This window comes from Vitis vinifera, chromosome 13 (assembly GCF_030704535.1).
Source record: "Vitis vinifera cultivar Pinot Noir 40024 chromosome 13, ASM3070453v1".
NCBI lineage: Eukaryota > Viridiplantae > Streptophyta > Magnoliopsida > Vitales > Vitaceae > Vitis > Vitis vinifera.
In genome coordinates this window covers 366,102-390,438 of record NC_081817.1, presented here as the reverse complement: position 1 = coordinate 390,438, position 24,337 = coordinate 366,102, and the positions used below count along the sequence as shown (strand labels likewise).

General features: G+C 36.9%; 3 protein-coding genes across 4 annotated transcripts; 2 read left to right on the top strand and 1 right to left on the bottom strand.

Moving 5' to 3' along the window:
- The first annotated feature begins 82 nt into the window (after nucleotides 1–82).
- On the top strand, nucleotides 83–3,576 carry LOC100257064 (uncharacterized). Of its 2 annotated transcripts, XR_009467407.1 has the most exons (4): nucleotides 83–1,009; nucleotides 1,107–1,369; nucleotides 2,681–2,824; nucleotides 3,356–3,576. XR_009467407.1 is itself a non-coding variant. In XM_059742039.1 (3 exons), exons 1-3 carry the CDS (start codon nucleotides 733–735, stop codon nucleotides 2,744–2,746), a joined length of 606 nt encoding a protein of 201 aa, XP_059598022.1. In that variant the 5' UTR covers nucleotides 83–732; the 3' UTR covers nucleotides 2,747–3,576. The 2 variants fall into 2 exon arrangements, 1 of the variants encoding a protein (XP_059598022.1); XM_059742039.1 differs by having other exon boundaries at nucleotides 2,681–3,576.
- A 2,778-nt stretch (nucleotides 3,577–6,354) lies between these two features.
- On the top strand, nucleotides 6,355–17,241 carry LOC100265724 (nuclear pore complex protein NUP88). The gene is made up of 9 exons (XM_002271481.5): nucleotides 6,355–6,759; nucleotides 8,145–8,296; nucleotides 11,711–11,833; nucleotides 12,620–12,764; nucleotides 13,232–13,293; nucleotides 13,599–13,815; nucleotides 14,440–15,360; nucleotides 15,997–16,246; nucleotides 16,591–17,241. Exons 1-9 carry the CDS (start codon nucleotides 6,451–6,453, stop codon nucleotides 16,854–16,856), a joined length of 2,445 nt encoding a protein of 814 aa, XP_002271517.1. The 5' UTR covers nucleotides 6,355–6,450; the 3' UTR covers nucleotides 16,857–17,241.
- Nucleotides 17,242–18,251: 1,010 nt separating this feature from the next.
- Nucleotides 18,252–21,760, bottom strand: LOC100258692 (3beta,22alpha-dihydroxysteroid 3-dehydrogenase). The gene is made up of 8 exons (XM_002270517.5): nucleotides 21,125–21,760; nucleotides 20,777–20,926; nucleotides 20,169–20,420; nucleotides 19,253–19,339; nucleotides 19,026–19,104; nucleotides 18,831–18,937; nucleotides 18,597–18,736; nucleotides 18,252–18,500 (listed from the first exon to the last, which is right to left on the bottom strand). Exons 1-8 carry the CDS (start codon nucleotides 21,638–21,640, stop codon nucleotides 18,380–18,382), a joined length of 1,452 nt encoding a protein of 483 aa, XP_002270553.2. The 5' UTR covers nucleotides 21,641–21,760; the 3' UTR covers nucleotides 18,252–18,379.
- Nucleotides 21,761–24,337: the final 2,577 nt, after the last annotated feature.

Genomic DNA, 24,337 nt, shown 5'->3' with positions numbered 1-24,337 from the left:
ATAATTATTACATAAAAAAATAAAAAATAAATTGTAAAATTCATAAATTTTAATTATGGGAATCCAAATAAAATTCTATTGTAATAACATGGATAGTTATTGTAGAAGATTTTGCCTACACCCATCCAGGTCAGAATTTCACAGGCTCATAATTGAGTGATGTGTAAGTCCCTAACTGTCTTCCAGATTAAACTCCCACAGAACTAATCCCTAATTATCAATATTTTTTTCTTAAATAAGAAAATAAAAAATAAAAAAATAAACAAATAAGATTCGCAGCCACCACAAGCTGCATGTGATCACATGATCGTATTTCGGACAGTTTCACCGAACTAGCACGAATCCAGAGAAATAGTCTAGAAAATAAAGCTACCAAAGTGGCCCCCACGTCCAAACACGAAGCCCCCACCATTGGATCGCAATCAGAAAAGAGAAGCACACGGTTTGCAAAGGTGTACGCGTAACACAGGAGGAACCCCTCTTTTATTAATTGCCGTTTAGGTATTGCCGTTAATCTAGAGAGAGAGAAGGCTGTGTTTGACCGGTAACCACCCGCGTGTAAAGTTCGAAGTCTTCGTCAGGCAGGATTGTGCCATTGTGGTCAAATCTTCGAACCTTGGCCTGCAACTTCCTTTATTTTCCCTATTTCTGTCTACTTCTCCTTTTAAGGCTTTCCCTTGATCTTCTCAGTTTTCCCATACTTTCTCGCAGCCCAGAAAGTTGAGGGAAATCATGGGGTTCTCTAAAGAAGACAAGTCCAGAAGGGTTCTCAGAGGATTCAAGACTCTGTTTTTTCTGATCACCATGGTGGTTTCATTTCTTCTCTTCTCCGCCCCTGTTCTAGTGGTGATCGCCGATACTCTCCTCCCTTGTGCTCTCATCTCCGCCTCTCTCTCCCCTTCGTCCCTTTCCCTCGAGACCCTCTACTCCAATCTCAGCAACTACGATTTCCGGTATTCGATCATAGATGTGCCCCTCACCTCCATTGTCCGCTCAGCTGTGATTCTATGTAAGTGTTTCCGATCGAACAGTTGGTGGGTCTTCTGGGTGCACCCAAAACGCGGCGTCTTGGACTGATTTTCCCCCCTTTTTTTGCCATGTTGCAGGTGTGTACAGTTTCTGCGATGGGCCTCGCCTGTCGAGAGGGCCGTACCTGGGGATTACAACAATGTGCAGTGTCTCATCTCTGGTGTTCGTTTCGCTGAAAGCCTCGTATGTTTTCAGTGGGTCGAGCACTGATCAAGGTGCCATTGAAGCGGCTCTGTTCATATGCTCGGTGGTGTTGGCCGTGGCCCATATATTTGTGGCTTATAGGATCAGTTGTAGAGAAAGAAGAAAGCTTCTCGTTTACAAGATTGATATCGAAGCTGTAAGATCCTTTTCCCACTCTCTTTGTTTCTTTCATTTCTCCGTGTTAGAATTCGAAAATTAGAAAGTTGGGGAGGGGTATATTAGTCATTTAATTAGGTGGGACCTGGGAGATGATGCAATTAAAATATCACGATAATCTGAATAATCAGGTACGGGTGGGACCACTGGATGATGGTGCACAACGATTCATATAGGAAATCAAACCGTTAATTGTGGGTCCCATTGCCCCATTGCCGTATCAACTAAGGCTTAGGAAACAACCGCGATAGTCCATTAGTCTATTCTTTCAACCGTATAGAAGAACTAAAAAAGCTGCCATAATAAAATTCAAACAGGGAAAAATTGGTGTTTGGGTGCATAAGTTTGAAATTTTAATAATTTAAAAATTATATATAGGAAAGAAATAGTTGTTGGTAACTCAAATATAAAAAATAATTTTTTTATTAATAAAAATACTCAGTACGCTCTGTTTCTAATCTTCCTCTAGTGAAGTGCCACAATCACATGAGATTTGATCTTTCATTTCTTTATTTGACCATAGTAATCACATTTTAATTCTCACAGCACCCACTAAAATACAAAAGAAAAAAAAAAAAAAAGAGTCTATATTCAGGGAATCTACAAAGGAGAGCCTCACATAGTGATGGGCGGCTTGATATTATATTGTTGTCTATATTAATTTTCAACTATACCCACATTTTCATTTTTGTCACCATCCCATTTAGAAATCTCATCAAAACGAATCTGAATTTGGATTCTGATTGATTAGATTTTAGTACCATGAATTTGTGAGTGGACTGAGGCCTACCATGTCCAAGTACTCACGTTCGGTCGTGTACTCCAGTCGGATCAATAATCTACTTTGGGTGTAGTTGGGTATTTGAGCACATATTTGAAATCTGTTTTTAAAAATAATTTTTTATTTTTAAAAATAAAAATAATTTTCTAACTGGAAAATCAAGTTTTTTAAAATTTTTATAGTCCTAAATTTAAAAATGTTGATGAAGAGGCTCGTGGATTTTTTTTGTGGGATCCACCAAGTTTTGAACATCACCCACTTGCGCTGAACCAAGGTGGAGACATGATCACACATTTTCCCCCGAAACATTCAATTTTTGGCATGACCCGCCAGAAGCCTACCGACAGGCAACACGTAATGTTTAGCCTTATACGCGTAAGATTGAATCACATACGTATGGCTGCCCATGCTTCCATGTCTAAAGCTCTGAACCTATGTTTATTGGATCATAAAAAACATTGGGGGTTTGGTCTGAATTTAATAATCATGTGGTTTGGCATGTTGGCGCAGGTATCAGCTTACAAAAATGGGTTCCCTCGCTACCAAAAGATTCTACAAGAAGAGAGAGTGAAGTGATAATCAGAATGAACAAAACCATTAATTTATATTCTTTTAGCCTGACCCTCTTCGTCACCCATCTGGCTCCGGTTTCAGGTAACTTTCATGACACTGTGCTTTTGTTTCCTTGTGTTCCTGTTTGCATCATCACCCATGTGCTTGCCATGGATCTTGATGTCCTTTTATTCATTTTCTTGGGTTCTGCTTTTTAACCATTTATAAGAGGAAAATAGTTATATATATATAGATTTTAAAACTGTGAGAGCACATTAAACCCAAAATGAATGATATCTCTATGATAAAAGAGCATGTCCTTACAAGTTTCTTTTGTGTAAATGTCATCTTTTCTCCTAACCTGATCTGAGATTTTATTTGTTGGGCCATAATCTTATTCATTATAATAAACAAGTTGTGCCCGTTTTGGATAATTGAGATAACCCACATTGGTAAGGAAAACGAAGTTTTTAACATTATATATGTAGTGAACTTCTCCTTATTGTATACGTGCATTTTATGGTCGTAAAAACGTACCGATTGATACATGTTATGCATTGTTTTGTTTTTTATTACTCAAATCGAGAAACTAACTCATATGGCTGTTTTTTTTTTTTTTTCACCTCAATGTAGATGGTTCATTCCAAGGGAAATCAGAAGCCTGGTGACGAGAGGAATAGCTGCTAAGAAGCCAATACAAATTGTAAACTAGTGGTTGTGTCTCATCATAGAGGCTATGATTTTGGTTATATCTATAGAATGTACATGATTTTACGTATATATGGAAAAAGGTAAATGAGTCAAAAGAACAGCCAAAGAATGGCCAAAGGCATTCTTATGAGCTTTTCCAGCTATTACAGCTCCAATGAAAATCCTTGTCAAAACCAAATCATTCTGCCGTGAAAAAAGCTGCAGAGAAATGACATATATATGCTTTTTAGGGGTTTGAAAATTTTCTTTCTACTTCAAGATAAACAGCCTTTTTTCTTCTGGTTCAATTATTTCTCTAGGTGTGCTGGCTGATGCAGTATTGCACTTCATGCCATAGTCCTTGTGCACATGATGACGCTGTTTGCTTGACTTCTGCCCACATCTTTCAAGTAGATGATTGTCACTAGTATTGTTATTTATCTAACCCATAGTGGAAGCATATTGTTTTTAATTCTTCTAATATAGAAGTCTTTCCCAAAAAGCCAAGAGAATGTGCATATCAACAGAGGTGGATGCTTCAATGGTTGCAAGCATGCAAGGATTCCACATGACCCAACAGCCAATCTACATCTATTTTTGCTCATAAGCATTATGGAAATCAATTTGGATACATAAAACAATTAGTGCTTTATTAAAGCAATACTAGTTTAATCTTGAATAATTTTTTCTTCGCTTTCAGGATAATACCATTAACCTCACTAGTCAAGAGCTATTGATTTGCTATTACACACATTTTCCCTTTTTCAAGAGTTTCTAAAAATTCTTTATTTCAAAAATCATTTTGACAGTGATTTTAAAACGTGTTTGTAATATTTCTAATATTTTAAAAATTTTATCCAAAGAATTGTTTTCAAGTGTTAATAAAACTAAAAATGTTTTATAAAATTATTATCGAATAAACTCTAAATCATTTTTAAATTGTTCAATGAATTAAGGCTTTAATCACCAATCAAGTAGAACCTTATTGATAAATATGATAGTGTGAGGTAGTATTTGTTTTTTCTACTTAATTCTAAATAAAACTTAAAACTAAATAATGTTTAATATTGTTAAATATTAAATAGTTTTTTATAATATTTTATTTTTATTAAATAACAAAATTATTTTTAACATTAAAAAAACTAAATATTTGAACTTTTTCTATTTAAACAAAAAAATTTAAAAATAAGTAATAGGCTAACAAAAAATAAAAAAACAAACAATTTAAAATTTGAAAATGAGTTGCTTTCAACAAAAAAAAATATAAAAAATAAATACCACTTGAGTTTTTGATAAAACATGCTAACTTTTTTTTTTTTTTTTTTTTTTGAGGAACAATGAAGATAGGTAAAAATGTACTTTTCAAATTGATGGAAATTAAAGGGTACTAAACTATAAAAAAAATAAATTTAATAATACTTACAGGCATAATTATACATGGTCAAAAGATATATATATATATATATATATATATATTAACAAGGGCAAGCCCTACGACTACCAAATGTAGGGACAATTGATGGTAGGAAGAAAGTGGCTTTAAAATAATTTCTGAAGCTGAATATCATTGACCGAGAAGATTCTTAGGGCTAACTATATACCACGTTCATCACACACCTTCATTGACCCAAAACCAATGCCCAAGTGTAAGCTAGCAATGACTACTTCAGCAGCTCCTGGACTAATACCCATTTACACAACAAACCACCCATCAAAGTCACTGCTTGAAGTAATGCACAAGGGTAGGTCAGAGTTGGAACTCTTCAAAGCGTCACAAATATGAATTAGTCTTCTTCAGTATTCTTGTAACCAATCAAACTGTCACAATAGTCTGATCTTCTAAGTCACCATCATTTGGGTCAGCTCTTATGACTGAAATACATGACCCTTAACTGTGACCAATTCTTAAATCCGGTAATTTTGACCAATTCTTAAATTTGGTTCGGACCCATGGAAGAGATAATATCGTCTTTTCTTGGAATTTTCCCACATAACACAGGCAGCAGAAGTGGTGGGACTGAACGCAAGTTTGAAGGAAGACAGCCTCTTGCCAAAATGAAGACGGGTATCTATACCTACCTACTTTGAGGAAGAAATCTGCAGTTGTAGGCCTGAAAGGGAAATATTCTTTTAAAAACTGGAGACTAATGCCCAATCAGGTCTGCTCTCACTTTTCATAGGAATGGACATCTGAAAATATACTATAAAAATCATTCTACTTGCTACCACACGTTCTTTATTGATGGTGACTCCCATGTATGTCAACTCTCTGTATCAAAATAATGTATCCTCCACCAAGTTCCAATCCAATCGAGGTGATCTTCATCAAAGGATCGTGATACATGTATCATCGTCACTCTTATTGTATTGTTTTATACATAGTGAGTCATGATTAAATAAAATAAAAAGTGATTCCGATTTGTTCAATGCAAAATTTATTGAAATTCATTGGGTGTCGTAAAAAATGATAAAAGTTGTAGTAGAAAAATGCTTGTTCATCTACCAGCCGAATTCGGGCCCAACCCGTTGGCCAACTCAAGCCAGGCCTACTAACTGAATTTTTGGACATGGGTTGTTCAAATGTTAATATCTGTAATTTTCATCTTAAAGATAGGTTAACCCAAAGGTGGAGTTGGGGGACAAACTTAGTCCTGATCTAGGGTGGAGCCTAGTGCCACACCTAGCTTAAATGATAGTCACATTGCGGTTATAATTGATGGAACTTTCTAGAATTGCTCTAAAAAAACCACTTAATTTCGTGGGCTTGGACCTAGCTAAGGCTAGCCCGTGAAAGGGTCGAGCCCAATAAGCCCAAGAGGGTCTAAACCGAAGTTTGAGAATAGATCCCCAACCACTGGAATCACTAAATCAAATGGGCCCAAGGGCCAATTGGGAGTCTCAATCAGTTACAAACGCCGTCGTTTCGTAGTTGGCAAGAGAAAAGTAAAGATGAACTAAAACGACGTCGTTCCATTGCTTGTCATTTGGTTTTGTACCGCCCTCCAGAGCGGGGAGAAACGGCACTAGGGAAGCTCAACATGAGATACAATTTCGATGTGCCGGAAAAGGAGGAGCAACAGCCGCGAGCTCCGTCTCCGGCGACGCCCAAGGAAGAAGTCCAATGGATTCCTCTTCAGAACCACCCCATCTTCACCACCGCTACCGCCACCGCCACTGCCGCAAGCACCGGTCATCCATCCGCTCACCGGACGGCCAGAAATCTCATGGCCTGGGACGGAGCCTCACGCCTCTACTTCTGGGATTCCGTAAAGAAATGCATTCATCGGATCTCCATTCGCCTGGGAGAACCCGACCCAACCTCGGTTCTCGCAGATTCGCCTTCTAAGGTTTCTTCTATCTTTGTTTCTGTCTTTTCTTTGATTGGAACTTTCCTTCTTTTTCCAAATGCGTTTGTTTGGTTAGAAATTCTAGGAAAAGGAAAGAAAATGAAATCGTGAGCTTAGTTAAACCGAGGATGTTGAGATGGATGAGTAGCAAGAACCGGAAGAAAATGAATGCTTTCTTGAGCTAGGATTGTGGAATTATGTGTTGTAAAAAACAGTGGCTGTGTTAATAAGGAGTAGGATAGTTTAGTCAAGGGGCAGTAAGGACGAGGCTGTGGGCAAAAAGCAGCGAGGAATGCTGAATGACCTAGGAGTTCGCAGAAGAATCTAAAGGTGTCCTTGTACCTTTGAGCCTTTTTCCCAGTGATTTTACGTATGCAATTTCAAGTATGCACCGTGTAAAAATCTTCAAAACATGTTTAAATTTAGTTACTAAAGTTAATAAGAGAATCGCATTAAAATGAGCTCGCATGTTGGTACCTGAATTTGTTCCACAAATTTTACTCAAGAAATCTTTGCAGGGTTCTTTATCAGGTGGCCGGCCTCATTTTTGGATTCTGTAATATTTGTTAAGAAATAATGCTAAAGCTTATGTGCTAAATCTCTGAATTGGTTTTGCTAACAGACATGAGGCCTAGTTGCTCATGAAGAACCAAATAGGAGGGTGTGTTCAGAATATCAATCAGGTTTTTCCTTTCGGAAGCATATGGGTGTTAATCATAATAACAAAGAGGATGTCTTCTTGATACCTATTTTCTTTAAGTAATTTTGGCTTGAGATAATATATATTATAAAATAGGATTCATGTACCCTTCTTCAAATACTTGTAAAGGCAGGGTTCGTCTTTGTTGAGATGACCTGAGTACTATTAAACTTCTTTTTCGGAGTGCTATTAAGCTTTGTCATTCTTCTCTTTATTTTATTTTAATTTATTTTTAAACTGGATCTTGAGTGGATGGTAAGATTTTCATAATAATGTTTTAAGCCAACAATTAGAACTATATCAATTTTTGGTAATCAGTTTTGCAAAAGAGTAAAGATTCAAGAATATGCAAATCAACTTTGCTTGCTTATGTGTGGACCCATGTTTATGTATTTTTCACCAAGGTATAAGTGGGATTCAAGGGGAAAAATATGATGGTGTGTTTTGTGTCTTAAATAGTATACTAAAAAATGATAGTAGAAGTAAGGAAATCTTAGCGGGAGGCATTAGGTTGCCTCATCATAGATAGAATCTTTTCAAGAGGAAGAAAAGATTATATTATTAAAGAATATTTTATAGATTGGTGTTGATATCTTTTGAATTTATTTAATTTTTGTGTAGTTATATTGATGGTTTATCGTATTTGGCTTTAAGTGTATATTCGCTAATGCTGATAATTTAATAGGTACTACAAGCAGATGTGCAGCTCAACTTTGTGGTTGATAGAATCTCCATCAATAGGAATGGATCAGCATTACTCCTTGCTGGATCAGATGGTCTTTGTATAATGTACCTCTATGGGCGTACTTCTACAACAGATAATACCATCATTTGCAGGTATGGGCAGAATTATATATATTTTTTCATTTTTTTTTAATAAAAATTGAGTATATTATAAAAAATGCCAAAAGAAATAGCACACAGGTCCTGTACAGTGGGTACCATCAAGCACATCCAAAAAAGAGGGAACACAAAAAACTTTGTCCTTCCTTAGTGAGAACCCAACCAATCTATAAAATCAATTAAAAAAGTTGAATCTTCATCTATGTATAACTTAACCCACGAAAGAAGATTGCTAAGAAAAGTGCTTTACAGAATTCGGTCAGAGGGCTCATCATTTTCAAACGACCTTTGATTCTTTTCCCTTCACATTGCCCAAAAAATGCATAACAAAGCAACTTTCCATGCATTTCTCATTTTTTTTTCCACAAATAAGTCATGTCATCCTAAGAGAGTCTATTTGCCTGTAGAAGATATCACTCAAGCTACACCAAATAAAGAAAACAATAATTGCCATGAAACCCTTTGCCTTGGCACAATCAAGGAGGATGTGATTAATGGATTCTTCCTTGACTTTACAAAGAAAGCATTTGTTTACCAACAACCATCCTTTCATTTGAAGTTGTTTTAAAGTTAAAACTTTTCTCTAACTTGTCTCCCAAGAAAAAAACTTGCTTTGAATGGGACCTGTGAATTCCAAATTGCTCCTACCAGAAAAGGAATTGATCTCTTTGGATTCAAGACAGAATATAGAACTTTGATGCAAAAAGTTCCATTCCTTGAATCCATCCAAACCATTGTATCCTCTCTTTCCCTAATCCCAACCTTTCCTTATAGTCTAGAAAAGAAAAGTTCTATGTTATCCAACTCCTAATTATTCAAGTGTCTAGAGACACAAGGATTCTAGTCCCTTTCACTTGTTTGGTCCCATAAATCCACCACATATGCCTCGTTTGATATAGCTAATGCATATAAAGAGGGAAAGGATTCAAACAGAGGTTCATCTTCACGCCATTTATCCTTTTTAAAACTTCACCCTTCTCTCATCACCCACAGAAAAAGAGGCTCTACTTTTAAAGATATCTTAATCCTTCTTGATAGCTTTGCATAGCCTAACCCCTTACAAATCTTTGGCTTCCTCCTTGCAACCAATTTTAGGGGCCAATTCCTCCACATTGTCCACCCTTCCTATTGGAATCAATTCACTCTTCTCTAAGCTTATTTCCAATCTCGTGGTGATTTCAAACCACATGAGTAACCAACTTAAATGAAATCATCTGATCTTCCAAAGCCTCACAAAAAACAATAGTATCATCACACACACACAAAAAATAATAATAATAAAAAATGATAAAATTCATGTCTATAGATGGATATTTATAGTTAAGGTGGAGCATTTCTCAATAAGCTGTGCATTTTACTTGTGTCTAACATGTGTTGGATTGGGGGTAACTCCAAAGAACATTGACTTGGTAATGGTAGCAAGTTAGAGTGGTAATGGCTTATTTGGGACATGGTGTCCTCTGTAATTATCCTTTTTGCACTTCCAGCACTTCCCAATTATAGGAAGACAATTGTTTTGGGGGCTTTTTTAGTCTTTTCTTGTTGATTATGGAATAGAAAAGAGTATGCTTTGGTAATTACCATAGGGCCTCCTTTGTTCTAATAAATAATCAAGCTAAAAAAATTTGGTCTTGGAAAGTATACTGAGAAAAACTCCTTTTGAAATTTTCTTTTGTTAGTAACTTTTGGTCTTGGGCTAAGCCGTGTATAGTTGAAGGGCCTAATTCTTTAATCAATTTTTTTGATTGGTTGGGCTCTAGATGAGGGCGGGTTTGTTTTTTGATTTCCCTCTCTTTTGTCTGTTGTTTTTTGGCACCTATTATATACTTAATGTATGCTTTGGGTTGGCCGTTAGGTGCCCCCTTCTTTTTAATTATACTTTTTCTGTGCTTTTGCCCATCAAAAAAAGAAAAAAGAAAAAAGAAAAAGAGGTGCACACTTATCAAAACCTGCAGGTATATCTGCCTTTCAAGAAATCACTTCAACAATCATGTCTGAGCTATATGAAGGTAGATTGATTTTCACAATTGTGAAAGAAATTTTTGCTAAACTGTAGTGAATGTGAGCAGTCTTTCTTTGTTAGCAGAAAAAAATAGATAACTCTTGTCAGTGTTTTAAAAGGCTAAAGGCAGTTTGAAGCATTCTACTCAAATGAGGTAAAGTGTAAGCCTCAAGGCAGAACAAGGTATGAGCTGTAAATTAAAAAAATAAATAAAATCTTAAAATATACGAACAACACTGAGAAAATTATGTAAAATAAGTAATAAGAAAACCATAAAATTCATTAAAAAAAAAAATCATTGTTTGTTATACTAATTTAGTTCCTCTTTCTCTCTTCCGAAATCCAACTCTCTCTCAAGAGGCTCCATAATTGCCTGTTATGGCGATTGATATGCATTTTTATCATGATCTATACTAGGCTATACCATGACGAACATATAATTATAGGAACCCTCATTGATCTGGATGATCCTACGATTGGTTGGCAATTCCACTGACACTAAAATCCAATCTCTGGACTTCTGGCAAACTGGATATCTTAAACATTTTAGCAACTGTGTTTTCTTGAATTCAATTATTAAATAATCTGATTGATGTGATTATGCACTAATAAGGTAGTGCATGATTTTAACAGCTAGTTTTTGTATTGTCACAGTTTTTTTGTCACAACCCTTACATGTTCTTCCTGGGGATTACCATATCATGGCCTTGCATAGAGCTTGCACTGCAGTTCAAAAAATCATATTGTCTAAGGGCTTTACTTTTTGGTGAATATATGGTTTCTGTCTTTAAACTGATAAAATGGCTTGTTTTGGTTCAGAATGGAAAAATAGTAAATGTTTCCAGCTGTTTGAACTATAACTATAATCTTCTTATGGAAATGTCTGTATGATCCTTAGAGGTCTTGATTATTAATTGCAAAATAGGTCATTGCCCTATCCAGGTGCTGTCTGATTTTCTTGTTAAATTTGATTGCCTTCAGTTCATGTAAGCTGTTCTGTTATTTTGCTCTGATTAGGTATTGTGGTTGCACTTGTTCTATTATTTTGCTAAGCTTGAATATGGGTACTTGCATTTTTTCCCACGTTCCTGATATTTTCCATGTTATGGTACTTTTGTTTGATATATCAAAGACCCACACAATAGAATCTTCTTTTAATGTTTTATGCTATGGTCCTTGGATTCTTCATTTTTATGAGTTTGAAATTTTTACCATAGTTGGTTCTTTCTCTTTTATGTTAAATACCTACATAATAGAATCATCTTGTAATGTTTTCTATTATAATGCACAAATTGATACTATGCATTATTTGAGTACATGGACACCTTCATAGTATTATCTTAATTATTGGCTTTACCCTGTTGGGAAATTCTTACAGTGCAACTTTGTTGATAATTTATTTACAGGAGTGTTTCAATTGGTTCACAAATTTATTTCAACAGCAACAATGTCATCCGCGCATTACAAGTTTCATGGCACCCTTCCAGTGACACTCATCTGGGAATCCTTTCTTCTGATTCAGTTTTCAGGTATTATAATCTTTGATCAGAATTATTTGGGCAGTGCCACAATAACATGATGTAAGGGCATGCATGTTGACCAATGAAATAAGAATATGTATTGTGTGGATATCTTAATCCACATTATCAAGAATAAAATATTTGAAAGAATGGTGGTTACATGCTGAAGTTCATGGATACCCAAAGGAGAACTATTTGTAAGTGAAGAAAAAGGCACTATTGTTTTTTAGAACCAAATATAAATGTAAAAATTTGATCAATAAAGCCAAAAAAAATGCCATAATTGCTATCCACTTGAATTATTCTAAGTGAATGATGTAGAAAATTTTAAAATATATCAAAACCTGTGCATTAGGTCCAAAATCCCTTCTGTTAAAACTTCATAATGGGTTTTGACCAGATTCTGGCCAGAAGAGCTGTTCCTGAAACTTTTCTAATTTGAAAAGTCAGATATCATGCTTGAATTGTTTTACTTCTAAGCCACTCATAGTGACATAGTGTTAAAGGAACTGTCATCACTCACTGTCCAATCAAGATTTAGTCACATCTTGAATGGTATGGCTAATTTATATTATTGGCAGGTGGCTATACTTGTACAATTATGAATTTGTCATCCTAACATGTTGGGGTTCAGTCACTTTTTAAATTTATAGTATTGCTCTCTCTCTCTCTCTCTAGGGTTGCTTGCTCATACATACCAAATTCATAATTATTTTGTTTTATTATTTTCTTATATTTGTAGAAGGTACCATTTTGCGTGTCTGGAACTAATATTAAGTTACCTTCTCTATGTAGAATCTTTGATTTGTCTTCAGATGTTGGGCTGCCAGAGCAGGAATATTATTTACAACCTGTGGACCCTGGTAAATCTCGAAATGCTGCATCAATCTGCCCTGTTGATTTTTCTTTTGGGGCTGACCATTTGTGGGACAGATTTAGTGTAAGTTGAATTGAATTTGTTATGTCTCTTACTTTTTCTTTTTCTTTTCCTTTTCCTTTCCATTCTCTTTTAAGTTACTCTTTAATGTGTGGGTTCTTTTTAGATCATCTATTATAAAGACTACTGGTTCACTTGGTGCTCCTTTTATCACGATTATGGTTACCCATGTTCATATTTGTTTGGTTTTGGTTTCTGGAAAAATATCTCTACTCATTTCAACAATTCTCTTGGTTATAATTGTTCTTGTGGTTGTTGTTATAATTATTAATTGATAGATATCATCATCATCATCATCATCATTAGTCTAAATTTTTTTTATTATGCCTTTTTATTTATGCTGATGCTTGTTCAGTTCAGCCTTTATTATGTTGCTCAATTCATTGGGATTAGGTACTAAGATTAGCATGTGTTTTTAAATTTCTTGCAGTTTGTCTTTTATTAAGTCAACATTTCTATGTCATTTTCAGGTTTTTATTTTATTCAGTGATGGTTCAATCTACATCCTTTGTCCAGTTGTTCCTTTTGGAAGGTACTTTTCCCATGGCACTTTCATTTCTGTTCTTCCATTTTAGATTGATGCTTGCAGCTTTTTGCAGAGGCAGTATGTGTAGGCATCATAGTATTGAGGAGTTTAGCTTATGAGAAACTCAAGATCCATAAAAATAGGACCATAAGGAATGGTTAGGTAGTTGTGAGACACATGAAATAGATGCATAATTTGATGGACATCCCACTATTTTGTGTCTTAGAAATTTTTGACAAATCATTTGGGATTCTGGATATTTAATGATTATCGGATATTGACTGAAAAGCGAATGCTCTATTTTGCAACAGTGTCTACAAGTGGGAATCAATATTAGAAATATATAATGATGCGCACACATTTGGGCTTAAATCAGCCAATTCAACTGCTGTTAGTAATTCTAATCTGGCAATATCTTGGTTGGAAGCAACATTTCCTGAACTAGCTCATCAAGCAACGGAAGGGGGAAATTTATCTATGCTAAAAGCTCACCCTTATGCTTTATTTGATGCATCACTTTCATTGCAGGTATTTATCTTCTTTTACCCCTATATGTTGCAGTTGCGCCTTTTTATCAACTCTATGTTAAATTGAATGAGAAGTTATTATGTACAGATGAATTAAATCACATAATGATGCAAAATTGCTTCATTAAATTGGTGATATTCCTATTCATAATAATTTGAACTTCGCTGATTGACGGTTGTGATTCTATTTGACTTCCTTTTCCCCCAGTCATATAAACTTGTGGGTTGTCACTCTTGTACTATTTTGATTTTTTATTTCATACTCATTTTTTGTTTCAGTTGGATTCATTGTGATCCACTACTCCTTGTGACTTCCATAGGCTGAAAATTTTTTCCTTCCCTGCAAATCCACTCATACTGACTGATGCTTCCTCCAGAATTATGATTCCATAAATCATACATTGAAGCTTGTAAGGCTAGTGGATCTCTCATAGGATTATGAACTACATTGAGACAATTTCAAGTTCTTGAGAAACTTGATCTTGTTCTCCTTGTCTTTTTTCTTTTTAATGTTATGAGATTTCCATTAACTGGTTTATTTCTGCTAGTCAAGCATACACTTGAAAATTCAGTGTTAATTGTAACTTCTCCAAGAAATCAAGACATCTTTTTTGTGATTTTCTAGGGCCCTCTACGTAAAGTATGCAATGGTGGGGAGGAAGAATTTTTGGCAGTTAGGGTTGCAGAATGTGAGGGTCGAGCAGTAAGCTTTCTGTACAATTTGGTCAGCAAAGACTCAATTCTGGTGACAGCCTGGAGTGGTGGGCAATTGCAAATAGATGCTCTAGCTGACGAGATTCAGCCAGTCTGGATTGCAGGTAGCCCACCCCGTGTTCGTGTTGATTCCCTTGACCGTATCCTTGGTCTTGCTATGATTTGTGAATCAATCCCATGTGAGCTTTCTGTTGTGAAGCTTGACCAGCCACCTGATCAGACTTTTTGGTTGGGCCATCCGCCACCATTGCTGAGACTGGCTATTATTGATTTGGCTTTGCCAAGAAACATGGAAAGCGGTTCTCTTATTTCATTATTTGTGGATCCCCTTATTCCAGAGAGAATTTATTCCCTTCATGATGGAGGGATTGATTCAATAGTACTGCATTTTCTCCCATTTACAAGTGAGGCTACTGGCAAGAATGAGACCATGAGAACTCCCTCTGTTCATCCTGTTCTAAGTACATGCCAAGCCGAATCTTCCTCATCGTCTCCTATTTGTGGTTTTGTGGCGTTATCAGATTCATTTGGATATTCATGGATTGTGGCTGTCACCTCCAGTCAAGAATGTATCGTGCTAGAAATGAAATCTTTGAATTTATTGATTCCTGTTCATGTTGATATAGAGAAAGACATTAGCTTGGAAGAACCAAAACAGATAGATACACCAAATGTTATAAGCAAAGAACTCCTTAGTGGTCCTAAGGTGGTTTTTATTCCTCAGACATCACCAAATCTGCGTTCTGTTGCTGCTGATTCTATTGAAGGTCGATCAACTCTTCATCAGTATTTCAAGCTTTTCCACGAAAATTATGTGGAATACGCACATAAGGTAGATCCTACTCTTCAATTCATACACAATAAGCCTTTTACTCATTTGAACCTAAATTTTTTTTGCTATAGCTCTGAAATTGAAACTTGTCTCTTGTGTTTTTTTTTCAATTTTTTTATTTCTTTGATATAGTACAGTATTTTGCAAAATGTTTCAGAACTGCTGCTAGCCATGGAAGGTCTTATAAATTTGAAACTGCTGCTAATCGTCAATTCAAGCAGCTTGCTTTTTATTTTAGCAAAATGATTGTTCTGTGGTTGTCCATTATTGGCAATGCACAACTGATAATTTTGATGCATGAGCAAACCTTATGAATGGTTATTGAAACACCATGATTCTTTTTTCTTTTCATTCTTTCTTTCCTCCTTTTTTTTTTTTTTTTGGATAGGCATGATCTTTACACAATCACATTCCTGGGGTTAGTCTGTTTTCTTTTCCATTTTCTTAGTAATACAAGACCGTTTATTTCTTTTGCCAACCAGGCTAGATTTTGCAATGGGTTTTAGGGGTTTACATTGATATCTTTGAAAAGCTAACTCGTCAACATTAATGTTGACTGATCAATATTCCAATGCTGATGTTACTTTGAGAGTGGTAACAAAACAGCCTGTGATTTTTTTCCCTGTGCTTTTCTAGGTGTACTTTGAGCTCAAGCATCATGGTCCTCACCTGAAGAGAATCATTGATGACCAGCTTGCTCGATTAGGTGAAGCACAACAGAAACTTTTGAAAGTCGAGGAGAAACAACCAACATTAGAGGAAAGGATCCATCATGCAAATCAGATGCACAGTTTTCTAGAAGAGCGCTTGCAAAGCCTAAGAAACTTGCCTGGGGCTCACAAGAAACCATTGTCTAGAGCAGAGCGCGAGTTTAAGTCCGAACTTGGTACTTTCTCTTTCTTGCACATTATTATTATTATTATTATTATAGTTCTGCGAATTTTAAGAATACCTGCAAACTCCTCGCCTCTCTCATTGGGTTTATGAAACTCATTTATATCACATACAATTCAGTCATTTGTAGCCATGGATATTTTGAATAAATTATTTACCTATTTTAGATTACTTGAAATGAAGAGATGACTTCTGCTGCCCTTTCCCTAATTTTCAATTATTCATGAAAATCTTACGGAGTTTGTGACTATGATGGCAATTTGTTCCTTTAGCTTGGCGATATTCACCTGCTCAGAGGAGTTGATATCTGATAACCTATTATTGGTGACTTTGCAGACAGATTTAGAGGAGTTGAGTTGGACGCTTTGCGGTCTTCCATCGAAACTTTAAATGCAAGGTCGAGAAGGTATGTGCAATCTTCAAAAGGCTGTACCTCAAACCAACAAAGGCATATATCAGGAAGGAAGAATTTTGTTGAAGATGCTCAAATCTCCCAGCTGAAATCTGCCATTGCAAAACTTTCACTCGTCAACAGTGAAAATGCAAAAAGGGTTAAGGTTGTCGAATCAGCATTAAAAAGCCAGGAAAGAACAGGTGATTAAACGTATTAACTGTTTCAGTTTGGAAGTTGATTTATGAACCTGCAACAAGATACCTGTTCTATAGGTTTTTTTGGTTGGTTTACTGTCCCCAATAGCGCACATGAATATTTTCGATGTAGTTCCTACAAATTGACGGAGCTGGAAATATCAATAGCTTGGGGACGTATACCAGTATGTTTCCTAAGTGGATAATACTCTAGAAATTAGAAGTGTAGTTCCTCTGATCACATTTGTATTTTAGTACCGGGCATGAATGGTTGTTAGCCGATGGTTAGCTGGTGATAGGAGAAACATACATTTAAATTCTTAATCCTTAATGTATCTTTACTGTTCAGGATGAGTTCTAACTCAAATTTGAAGGAGAATGGCTTCTCTTTTGGTTTTATTGTTATAGAAGTTACAATTTCATTTGGAAATTATTCTTAAAAATAGTTTTTTAACTTAAAAAACACATATGATAAACTTCTGACAGGAAATGGTTTTTCAAAAATTTGTTCTAAATTAAGAGTTTTTAGTTATTTTTGTGTAACAGTAAGTAACAATTGAAAATACGAAGAATACTTAGAGAGCTTTTGCATTATGCTTTAAGCGTATAGTATTTTCATGACAAATAAGTCAAAATGTATTTTCCATATGAGTTTTTAAATAAAACTTTGTTCATGAAAACTTTTAAGAATTGCTAATATTACCCTGAAAATGAGGAATGTTATCCTGTTCATGTGCCTTTATTATTTGCAAGTGCTGCAAACATGATTCCCAGAATTGCTTGTTGAACACATTAGATTACGCTGTCGTGCAACTCACTGGGCTTCTGGGGCAAACCCCACAAGGATTTTAGCTGAATTCTGAACCCTTCAAAATATGCTCCTCTGGCTTTAAGCTTGTGGGGTTTGACAGTAATAAAATATACACTTACCTGCAAACAAGCCTCCACCAACACTCCAACACATCCACTCGACGATCTCATTTGCTCCATTAACTACACTACAACCTGCGGATCTTAATTAAAGTGCGGATTTTAGGGGCTCGAGGAAAAAACCCAAGTCGAAAAGATCATTTCGATCGAGGCAGATTGTAAAGGGAAGACATGCTTATCATGTGCTTTACTAGAAAGAATCATAACGTGGATGAAGTTTACAAGGTTCACGTGTAATGAGTATACGACCAAATGCATTATCATTCGGAGCTCAAATTTGAAGTAACAAGCCATGCCTGGTGATGTCTACAAACTCATCAAAGAAATACATTGAATGAAGGGCAAATTCATGATTATTGGTAAGCCTAACAAGATGAAAATTCATTAAGAAGGAATGAATGATTGTGTCACTGCAGACCCTTTGTGAGCAAGATGGGCGCGCTACTTTTCTCATGATTCGTACCACAAATCAATGCCCATTTGAATAAATAAACCAATATATTATTATTCCATGTGCTCTCAACTTATTTATTTATAATGAGTTTATTCCATCCACATTGAAGCTACATCTTTCCTACCTTCTCTGCTTCCCTCTTTTTTATCCCTCTCATCCCTCACCTTTTTCTGCGGCGGATGACACTTTTCGCCTCTCCACATTGATGGGGTATCGCTTCTGAGTCCTAGTGGTTGGAAAGAACACCAACTTATCCTCCTCTGCAGGAGCCCAGCTGCAATTCAAACCACCAAAATTAGCTTTAAACATTTGAGTTGCAGAGAAATTTCAAGTCAAATTTTAAAACATTGTGTTGTGCTGATAGGGTTACCTGTATCGAGTGACCATGCGGTGAAGGAAAACCGAGAGCACCACCCTTGCAAGCTCATAGCCAGGGCACAGGCGCGGCCCTCCTCCAAATGGTGTGAACACATTCACACCACTCCCTGGAACCGTGGGTCCAGAATTATTCTGTAACTTTAGAATTTTTTGTTATCAATAATTCTGTAATATTAAGAATATTCGGTTAATACTTAATACTAGGCAAAGGGAACAACAGAATAACCTGCCATCTCCAGGGATTAAAAGTACGAGCATCCTTGAAGTATTCATGGTCCAGGTGTACAGCTCGAAATGATGCAAACACCTTCCATCCCTTAGGAATTGTGTAACCTGCTTGGATCGACCCAAATATAAATATGGTTTAATTTCCGTAAGTACCCCTCTGTATTTTTTAATTAATGTATTTTTTGGAGGTTACCTTTGACATGGATGTCAGTGGTTACTCGCCTGAAAATCCCACCTATTATGTTTGCCACCCTCAAAGTCTCATTCACAACCTGAGAAGAATAATAATAATAATAAAAAATAAAAAAGGCAGACTAGTTTAGAATCAGGAACAGGGCTTTTTTTTATTAGAAAAAAAAAAAACAAAATTAACATCAAATGATGCTGAATTATAAAAATGAACAAACTCAATGTACTCACACATTGAGTGAAAGGCATGGATTTATAATCACTCCATTCCAGAACATTAGGGTCACTTATCCTTGCCCTAATCTCGTCATGCTCCTCCTGCCAAAATCAAAATCAATATTAGTAATTTCAATAAATCCCATGAGGTTTTTGTTTAATATTCCTATTTTTTGCTCTAATAATTTGTAAATTATATTTAATAAATGGGAGCAGTAAAACCCCATGCACCGTCGGATGGCCCTACTCGGACAGAAGTCAAAAGCAGATCCAACGGCGGAAGCATTAAACCATGTGGTACAACCCCCAGGCAACGCGCAGGGAGAAAGAGCGGCTAGGGTGCAGGCTAGAGAGCATAGTCCCTAGGCTTTACACCGTTCGATAGAGACCTTGGAATCAGCATCACACGAGTTCCAATGACCCGCATCTGGGGACCACCGCCACAGGCTTAAGCGCAGCCCCACCATCAGTTTGGCATCAAGGAATGGCAGCATGGTAAATTTATTAAAAGAAAAGGCCTGATTGGAGTCAAAAGAGGAGAAATAAAAAGACTGACAAATGGAAGAGAGGAAGGGCGTGCAGTTCGGAAGCATCATTTTGTCCGACTACACGAATGTCGCCTCTACTTTGACTTTACGTCAGTACTTTCCCCACCAAAAAAAATACTAAGTACACCTCATTTCCCTTTATCAAAGTATCATTATCTACTATACCTCCATAATAATAATAATTATAACCCTTAATTTAATTATAAGATGAGGAAGCCAGGAATGGAGTAAGGGTGGAATATGGATGGTGGAGAATGTAGATAAGGAAGAAGGTTCCAAGGGAGGCAACATGATAGGGGTGGTCACCGGTGGCCCACCCAGCTTCCTGCAAAAGAAAAAGAGGTCAAAGAGGCGAAGAGAAGTAAGGAAGCTAAGAAGCTAACCCTGAGCTGAGCCAAGGCGAGAGGGGTCTCTGTGAGGAACTTGATCGCGAGGGTCATGATGGTGGAGGTGGTCTCGTAGCCAGCCACCAGCAGGGCCAGGATGAAATCCACGATCTGCTCGTCGGAGAAGTTATCGCCGCTGTCGAGGAGGGCGGCCAGCATGTCGTTCTTCTTCTCCTCTTCTCCTTCTTCCTTGGCTTTCCTCCTTTCCCTCACTACCAAGTTCAGTGCCTCTGCTACCTTCGTCCTTGCCTTCATGGAAAGAGGAAAGAGAAAAATAAAATAAAATCAATTTCCTTTATCTAGCATGATGAAATAAAATAACATGGAGGCAAATATAGAAGTGAAAATAGGAAAAGTAAAGGATGAATAGCAAGTGAAGCGAAAAGGAAAGAGAAAATGGGAAATGAAATAAAAGAAAAAACAAAAAACAAAAACAATTTATTGTAATTTGAAAACAGACTTTTATAATGACTAAAATGTGATCAAAACTCTCTATCTTTTTAAGTTTCCTTTTCACATCGTTTACTGAGTATGTCGGAAATAGGCAAACAAGTATGAAAAATAATGATAATTTGGAGAAGAGAAAGAGAAAGAGAAAGTTTTACTTGGATGGCTCTGCGGTAGGTGGCGGAGAAGAGAGGGAAAGGGACGGTAAAGAAGCCTTCAATCACAAGCACATATTCTTTTCTCAGAGACTCAGTCCACTCCCCTGGATCAAAGCTCATCAGCTGCTTCACTGTCAAATCGAATGTTATCTGCATACACATATTTTACACAAAACACCCACCAACCACCTCTGTATTATCAATCAAACCGATCATTACTATTAAAAATAAAAAAAACAGCAAAGCGTATATACGCAGAGATCAGAGATGTGAATATGAATGTTGTTGCATTGACGTTGACCACTGAGAGCCATGGGGGACTTAGAAAATATAGAAATAGGTATATACCTTCTTGGCCTCTTCCATAAGTAAGATCCGGCTGGTCCATGAGTCCATGTTGAAGCGGATCAAGCGGTCGATGTCGAGCAGCAAGTGGTCCTTGATGATGGAAGAATTACCGAAACTCATGGTGAGGGAATGCATTTTTTTGTGGAGATTACCCTTCATTAACAACAGGGAATGCCTTCCAAGCAAGTTGGAGATGGAGCCAGGGTAGCTGCACTCGAACAGCTTCCCCTCGTTCTGCAATATGTACCGATTCGTCTCCGGGTCCGCCGAGAACACCGTGGGCTCGCCGAACACATGGGTGGTGAACAAGGGCCCGTACCGAGTCACCCTCTCGTCGATGAAGGGTTCAGGGTTGGCCGACTTGTAGGCGGAGATGAGCTGCAGAGTCTCGCCCACCAGGGGGAGCCCCAGGTTGCCCGGAGGCAGGCGGTGGCCCCTGGGGCGAGTGAGGCGCAGGAACAAGAAGAAGATGGCGAGGAGAGCCGCACCGATGGTAACGGCCAGAGACCAGTCCATCGCGGAGAGAAGATTAAAGATTGAGATATAGAGGAAGGGGTAAAAGGTTTGGAGGTTTGGAGGTGTGGAGGGGTGTTTTTAAGAAGAGGGCATTAATGGAGGATTGGAGGGGTGTTTTTAAGAAGAGGGCATTAATGGAGGACTGAAGAGGAGCACACGAGGGGTATCTGCTACGAATCTAAAAGAACAGGTCAAGAAAATTAATGCCCGGATATTTCAGTATCTGAATTTCTGACACACACTCACTCTCTCTCTCTCTAGATTTTCCTGGGAAAAAATAAAAGGAAAAAAAAAAGATAAGGTGTGATTAAATCAAATTTTATTCCTATTTTCAAGTTTCCACCATATGGAGAATATGCTCAGGTGTTTCCATCCCACACCCAGATGACATTACCAGAGCCATTGGATGGAAAGCCCATAATGGCCCCACCAGGGTGAAAAATAAGGCCATGACATTATCATGGTGTACCAGAGGGGTGGCCCCGCTTGAGCTGAGCCCAAGTGTGAAAGGACATTCGGGTTATTTTGAGATGGGAGTCGTGGAAATCCCAAAAACCCTTGCTTTTTGGGAGGGGGGGTGAGGGGTGTGGGGGTTGATTATGAACGCAAATGATAATTATATTATCACAGAAAACTAAGTTTTATGGGCAATTGAAGCTTCTAATAAAAAAAATTGAATAAAATCTAAAACAGAAGGAGAAGTACAAGGCAATAATAGGGTCCGAATATTTCTTTATTTTTATTTATATATACAAGTGTATATATATATATATATATATATACAGAGGAGAAGGGGATGATCCCATGTTCATCCACATGGTCCCCATAAGGGACATTTAGCCCTCTACCCACTTGACAGCCCTTAGAATAATGGAAGCCCAGGATGGTTCAACCCCCACAACACCCACCTTTCCCATTTTTTTCCCTTTAATTTTTTAGTATTAGAATGAAGGGCCCTTTTTTTAATGAGAGAATCCCATCACTTGCTCATATCCTCACTCAACTTTAGGCCACTTAAAAGACATTCTTAAACCCAATTATTAATGTTAAATCAAACTGTCTTCTTTTAATAATAATTGTTGGGATGTTTTTTAATCGAAGAATCTTATTATCCTCCATTGGGGAAAAAGGGTTTATGATGGAGGATTATGTTAGTAGGATTATAGGTAGGTTAGTTGTTCTGAGACACATTAGAATGTGCATGATTTGTGGGATTTGGACACCACTCAACTTTGTACCAATCCTTGGGAAGTTTGATTATGATGTTTTTTTCTGCATTGATGCATGCCTGATTGTAGGAATCCAAATTATTGTATCATCCTCATGATAGAGCTTTCTACTTATGCTTATAGCTTAATAATTAAGTTAATTAGATTATGATGCAAATCCAAGATACCCTAACCAATTAATGCAAGACAATATGCCTTCCCCTTTCGTACGTAATACTACCTTTTTAACCTTGCAATACCATATATGTTAATATCTAATAACAAATAATTCTTTTTATTATCACATCCAATAATTGACGATGATAAATAAATAAAATGTCGGCATTTGACTTAGACCACTTTTAAATCTTACCGAATGTGAAAATTTTGATATCAGGTTGACCTAGACCACTTTTAAGCTAGCATAATGTGAAAATTTTGAGCAAATAGAATGCTAAAAATGAGGATAAATTTTATGCTTGTGATAGGAAAGGGAGGTGGGGGATGCAAATGGGATTGTATATGAAGAGGGCATATGATAAGAGAGAGAGAGAGAGAGAGAAGAGAGTCCCCACAGCATCTCCCCTCCACGTGTGAGGTGACAGTTTTCAGCCCAGGAACAGGTAGATGTCCACATTATGTACTATCATATTCAAGGTCCATTTCAACTTCCCCACATAATGTGCTATTTATTTGGCACCATTCCTCCACTATGGAGAGGAACAGGATTCACATCTCAACCATTTTGTAATTCCCACATATACAAATTGCTCAATCAAAAAGCTAAAATAGCCCCTTCCCTTCTGCTTCTCCCCCTGGCCCTAGCCATATCCACTTCCATGTGGGCACTCAGCTGTGCTTCCTTTTGGATCCATCCTATCAATTGGGTCTCAATGATTTTGCATTTTAACGGAATTGGACCTACCCCCATTTCATTTCATGTATTTTTCAAGTATTCCAATCATATATTCATTTGGGTGTTTGAGGGTCTCCCTCTCAACCATTTTCATTGCCATAATGAATTGGTTCTTGACCCCTCACAGACAAGGGCCTCCCCTATACGTGTAGGACCTCAAGCCTTAAGGGCCACAGGGATGATGATACACTCACCGACACAATTCATTTTCTTATAAATTGGAAAATATTAAATACCCATTTTAATAAAATCACCTTCAACTTATATAATTCTTTAAATTGTCAAAAAAATTTACAAAAACGCGTTACCATTTCAAGGAAAATGTGCTGAAAATCTTAAATCCAACTTACCCATCTCCTAATTTGAATTTTGCTAATGATTTTTACCATTTGGAAAAAGAAAATGGACCACAAAGGCCAAATGGGGAAGAGATGGTGGCATAAATATGAAGTTGTACCTGTTACAAAGCAGAAAAGGACCACAAAATCTCATCAAATCTCATACCCATTTATTCCTTTGAAACCAAAAAAAAAAGGGAAGGGGACCAAATAATTCAATACCCCAATTCTATTT

Excerpts from the sequence above, each read along its gene's own strand:
- LOC100265724 (XM_002271481.5), top strand. The coding sequence starts at position 6,451 with ATGAGATACAATTTCGATGTGCCGGAAAAGGAGGAGCAACAGCCGCGA. Across the intron at positions 8,297-11,710 it reads GATAATACCATCATTTGCAG|GAGTGTTTCAATTGGTTCAC; the intron begins GTATGGGCAGAA and ends ATTTATTTACAG. Across the intron at positions 16,247-16,590 it reads CGAGTTTAAGTCCGAACTTG|ACAGATTTAGAGGAGTTGAG; the intron begins GTACTTTCTCTT and ends GTGACTTTGCAG.
- LOC100257064 (XM_059742039.1), top strand. The coding sequence starts at position 733 with ATGGGGTTCTCTAAAGAAGACAAGTCCAGAAGGGTTCTCAGAGGATTC. Across the intron at positions 1,010-1,106 it reads CCGCTCAGCTGTGATTCTAT|GTGTGTACAGTTTCTGCGAT; the intron begins GTAAGTGTTTCC and ends GCCATGTTGCAG. Across the intron at positions 1,370-2,680 it reads ACAAGATTGATATCGAAGCT|GTATCAGCTTACAAAAATGG; the intron begins GTAAGATCCTTT and ends ATGTTGGCGCAG.
- LOC100258692 (XM_002270517.5), bottom strand. The coding sequence starts at position 21,640 with ATGGACTGGTCTCTGGCCGTTACCATCGGTGCGGCTCTCCTCGCCATC. Across the intron at positions 20,927-21,124 it reads TTATGGAAGAGGCCAAGAAG|ATAACATTCGATTTGACAGT; the intron begins GTATATACCTAT and ends ATGTGTATGCAG. Across the intron at positions 18,501-18,596 it reads CGCATGGTCACTCGATACAG|CTGGGCTCCTGCAGAGGAGG; the intron begins GTAACCCTATCA and ends TTTGAATTGCAG.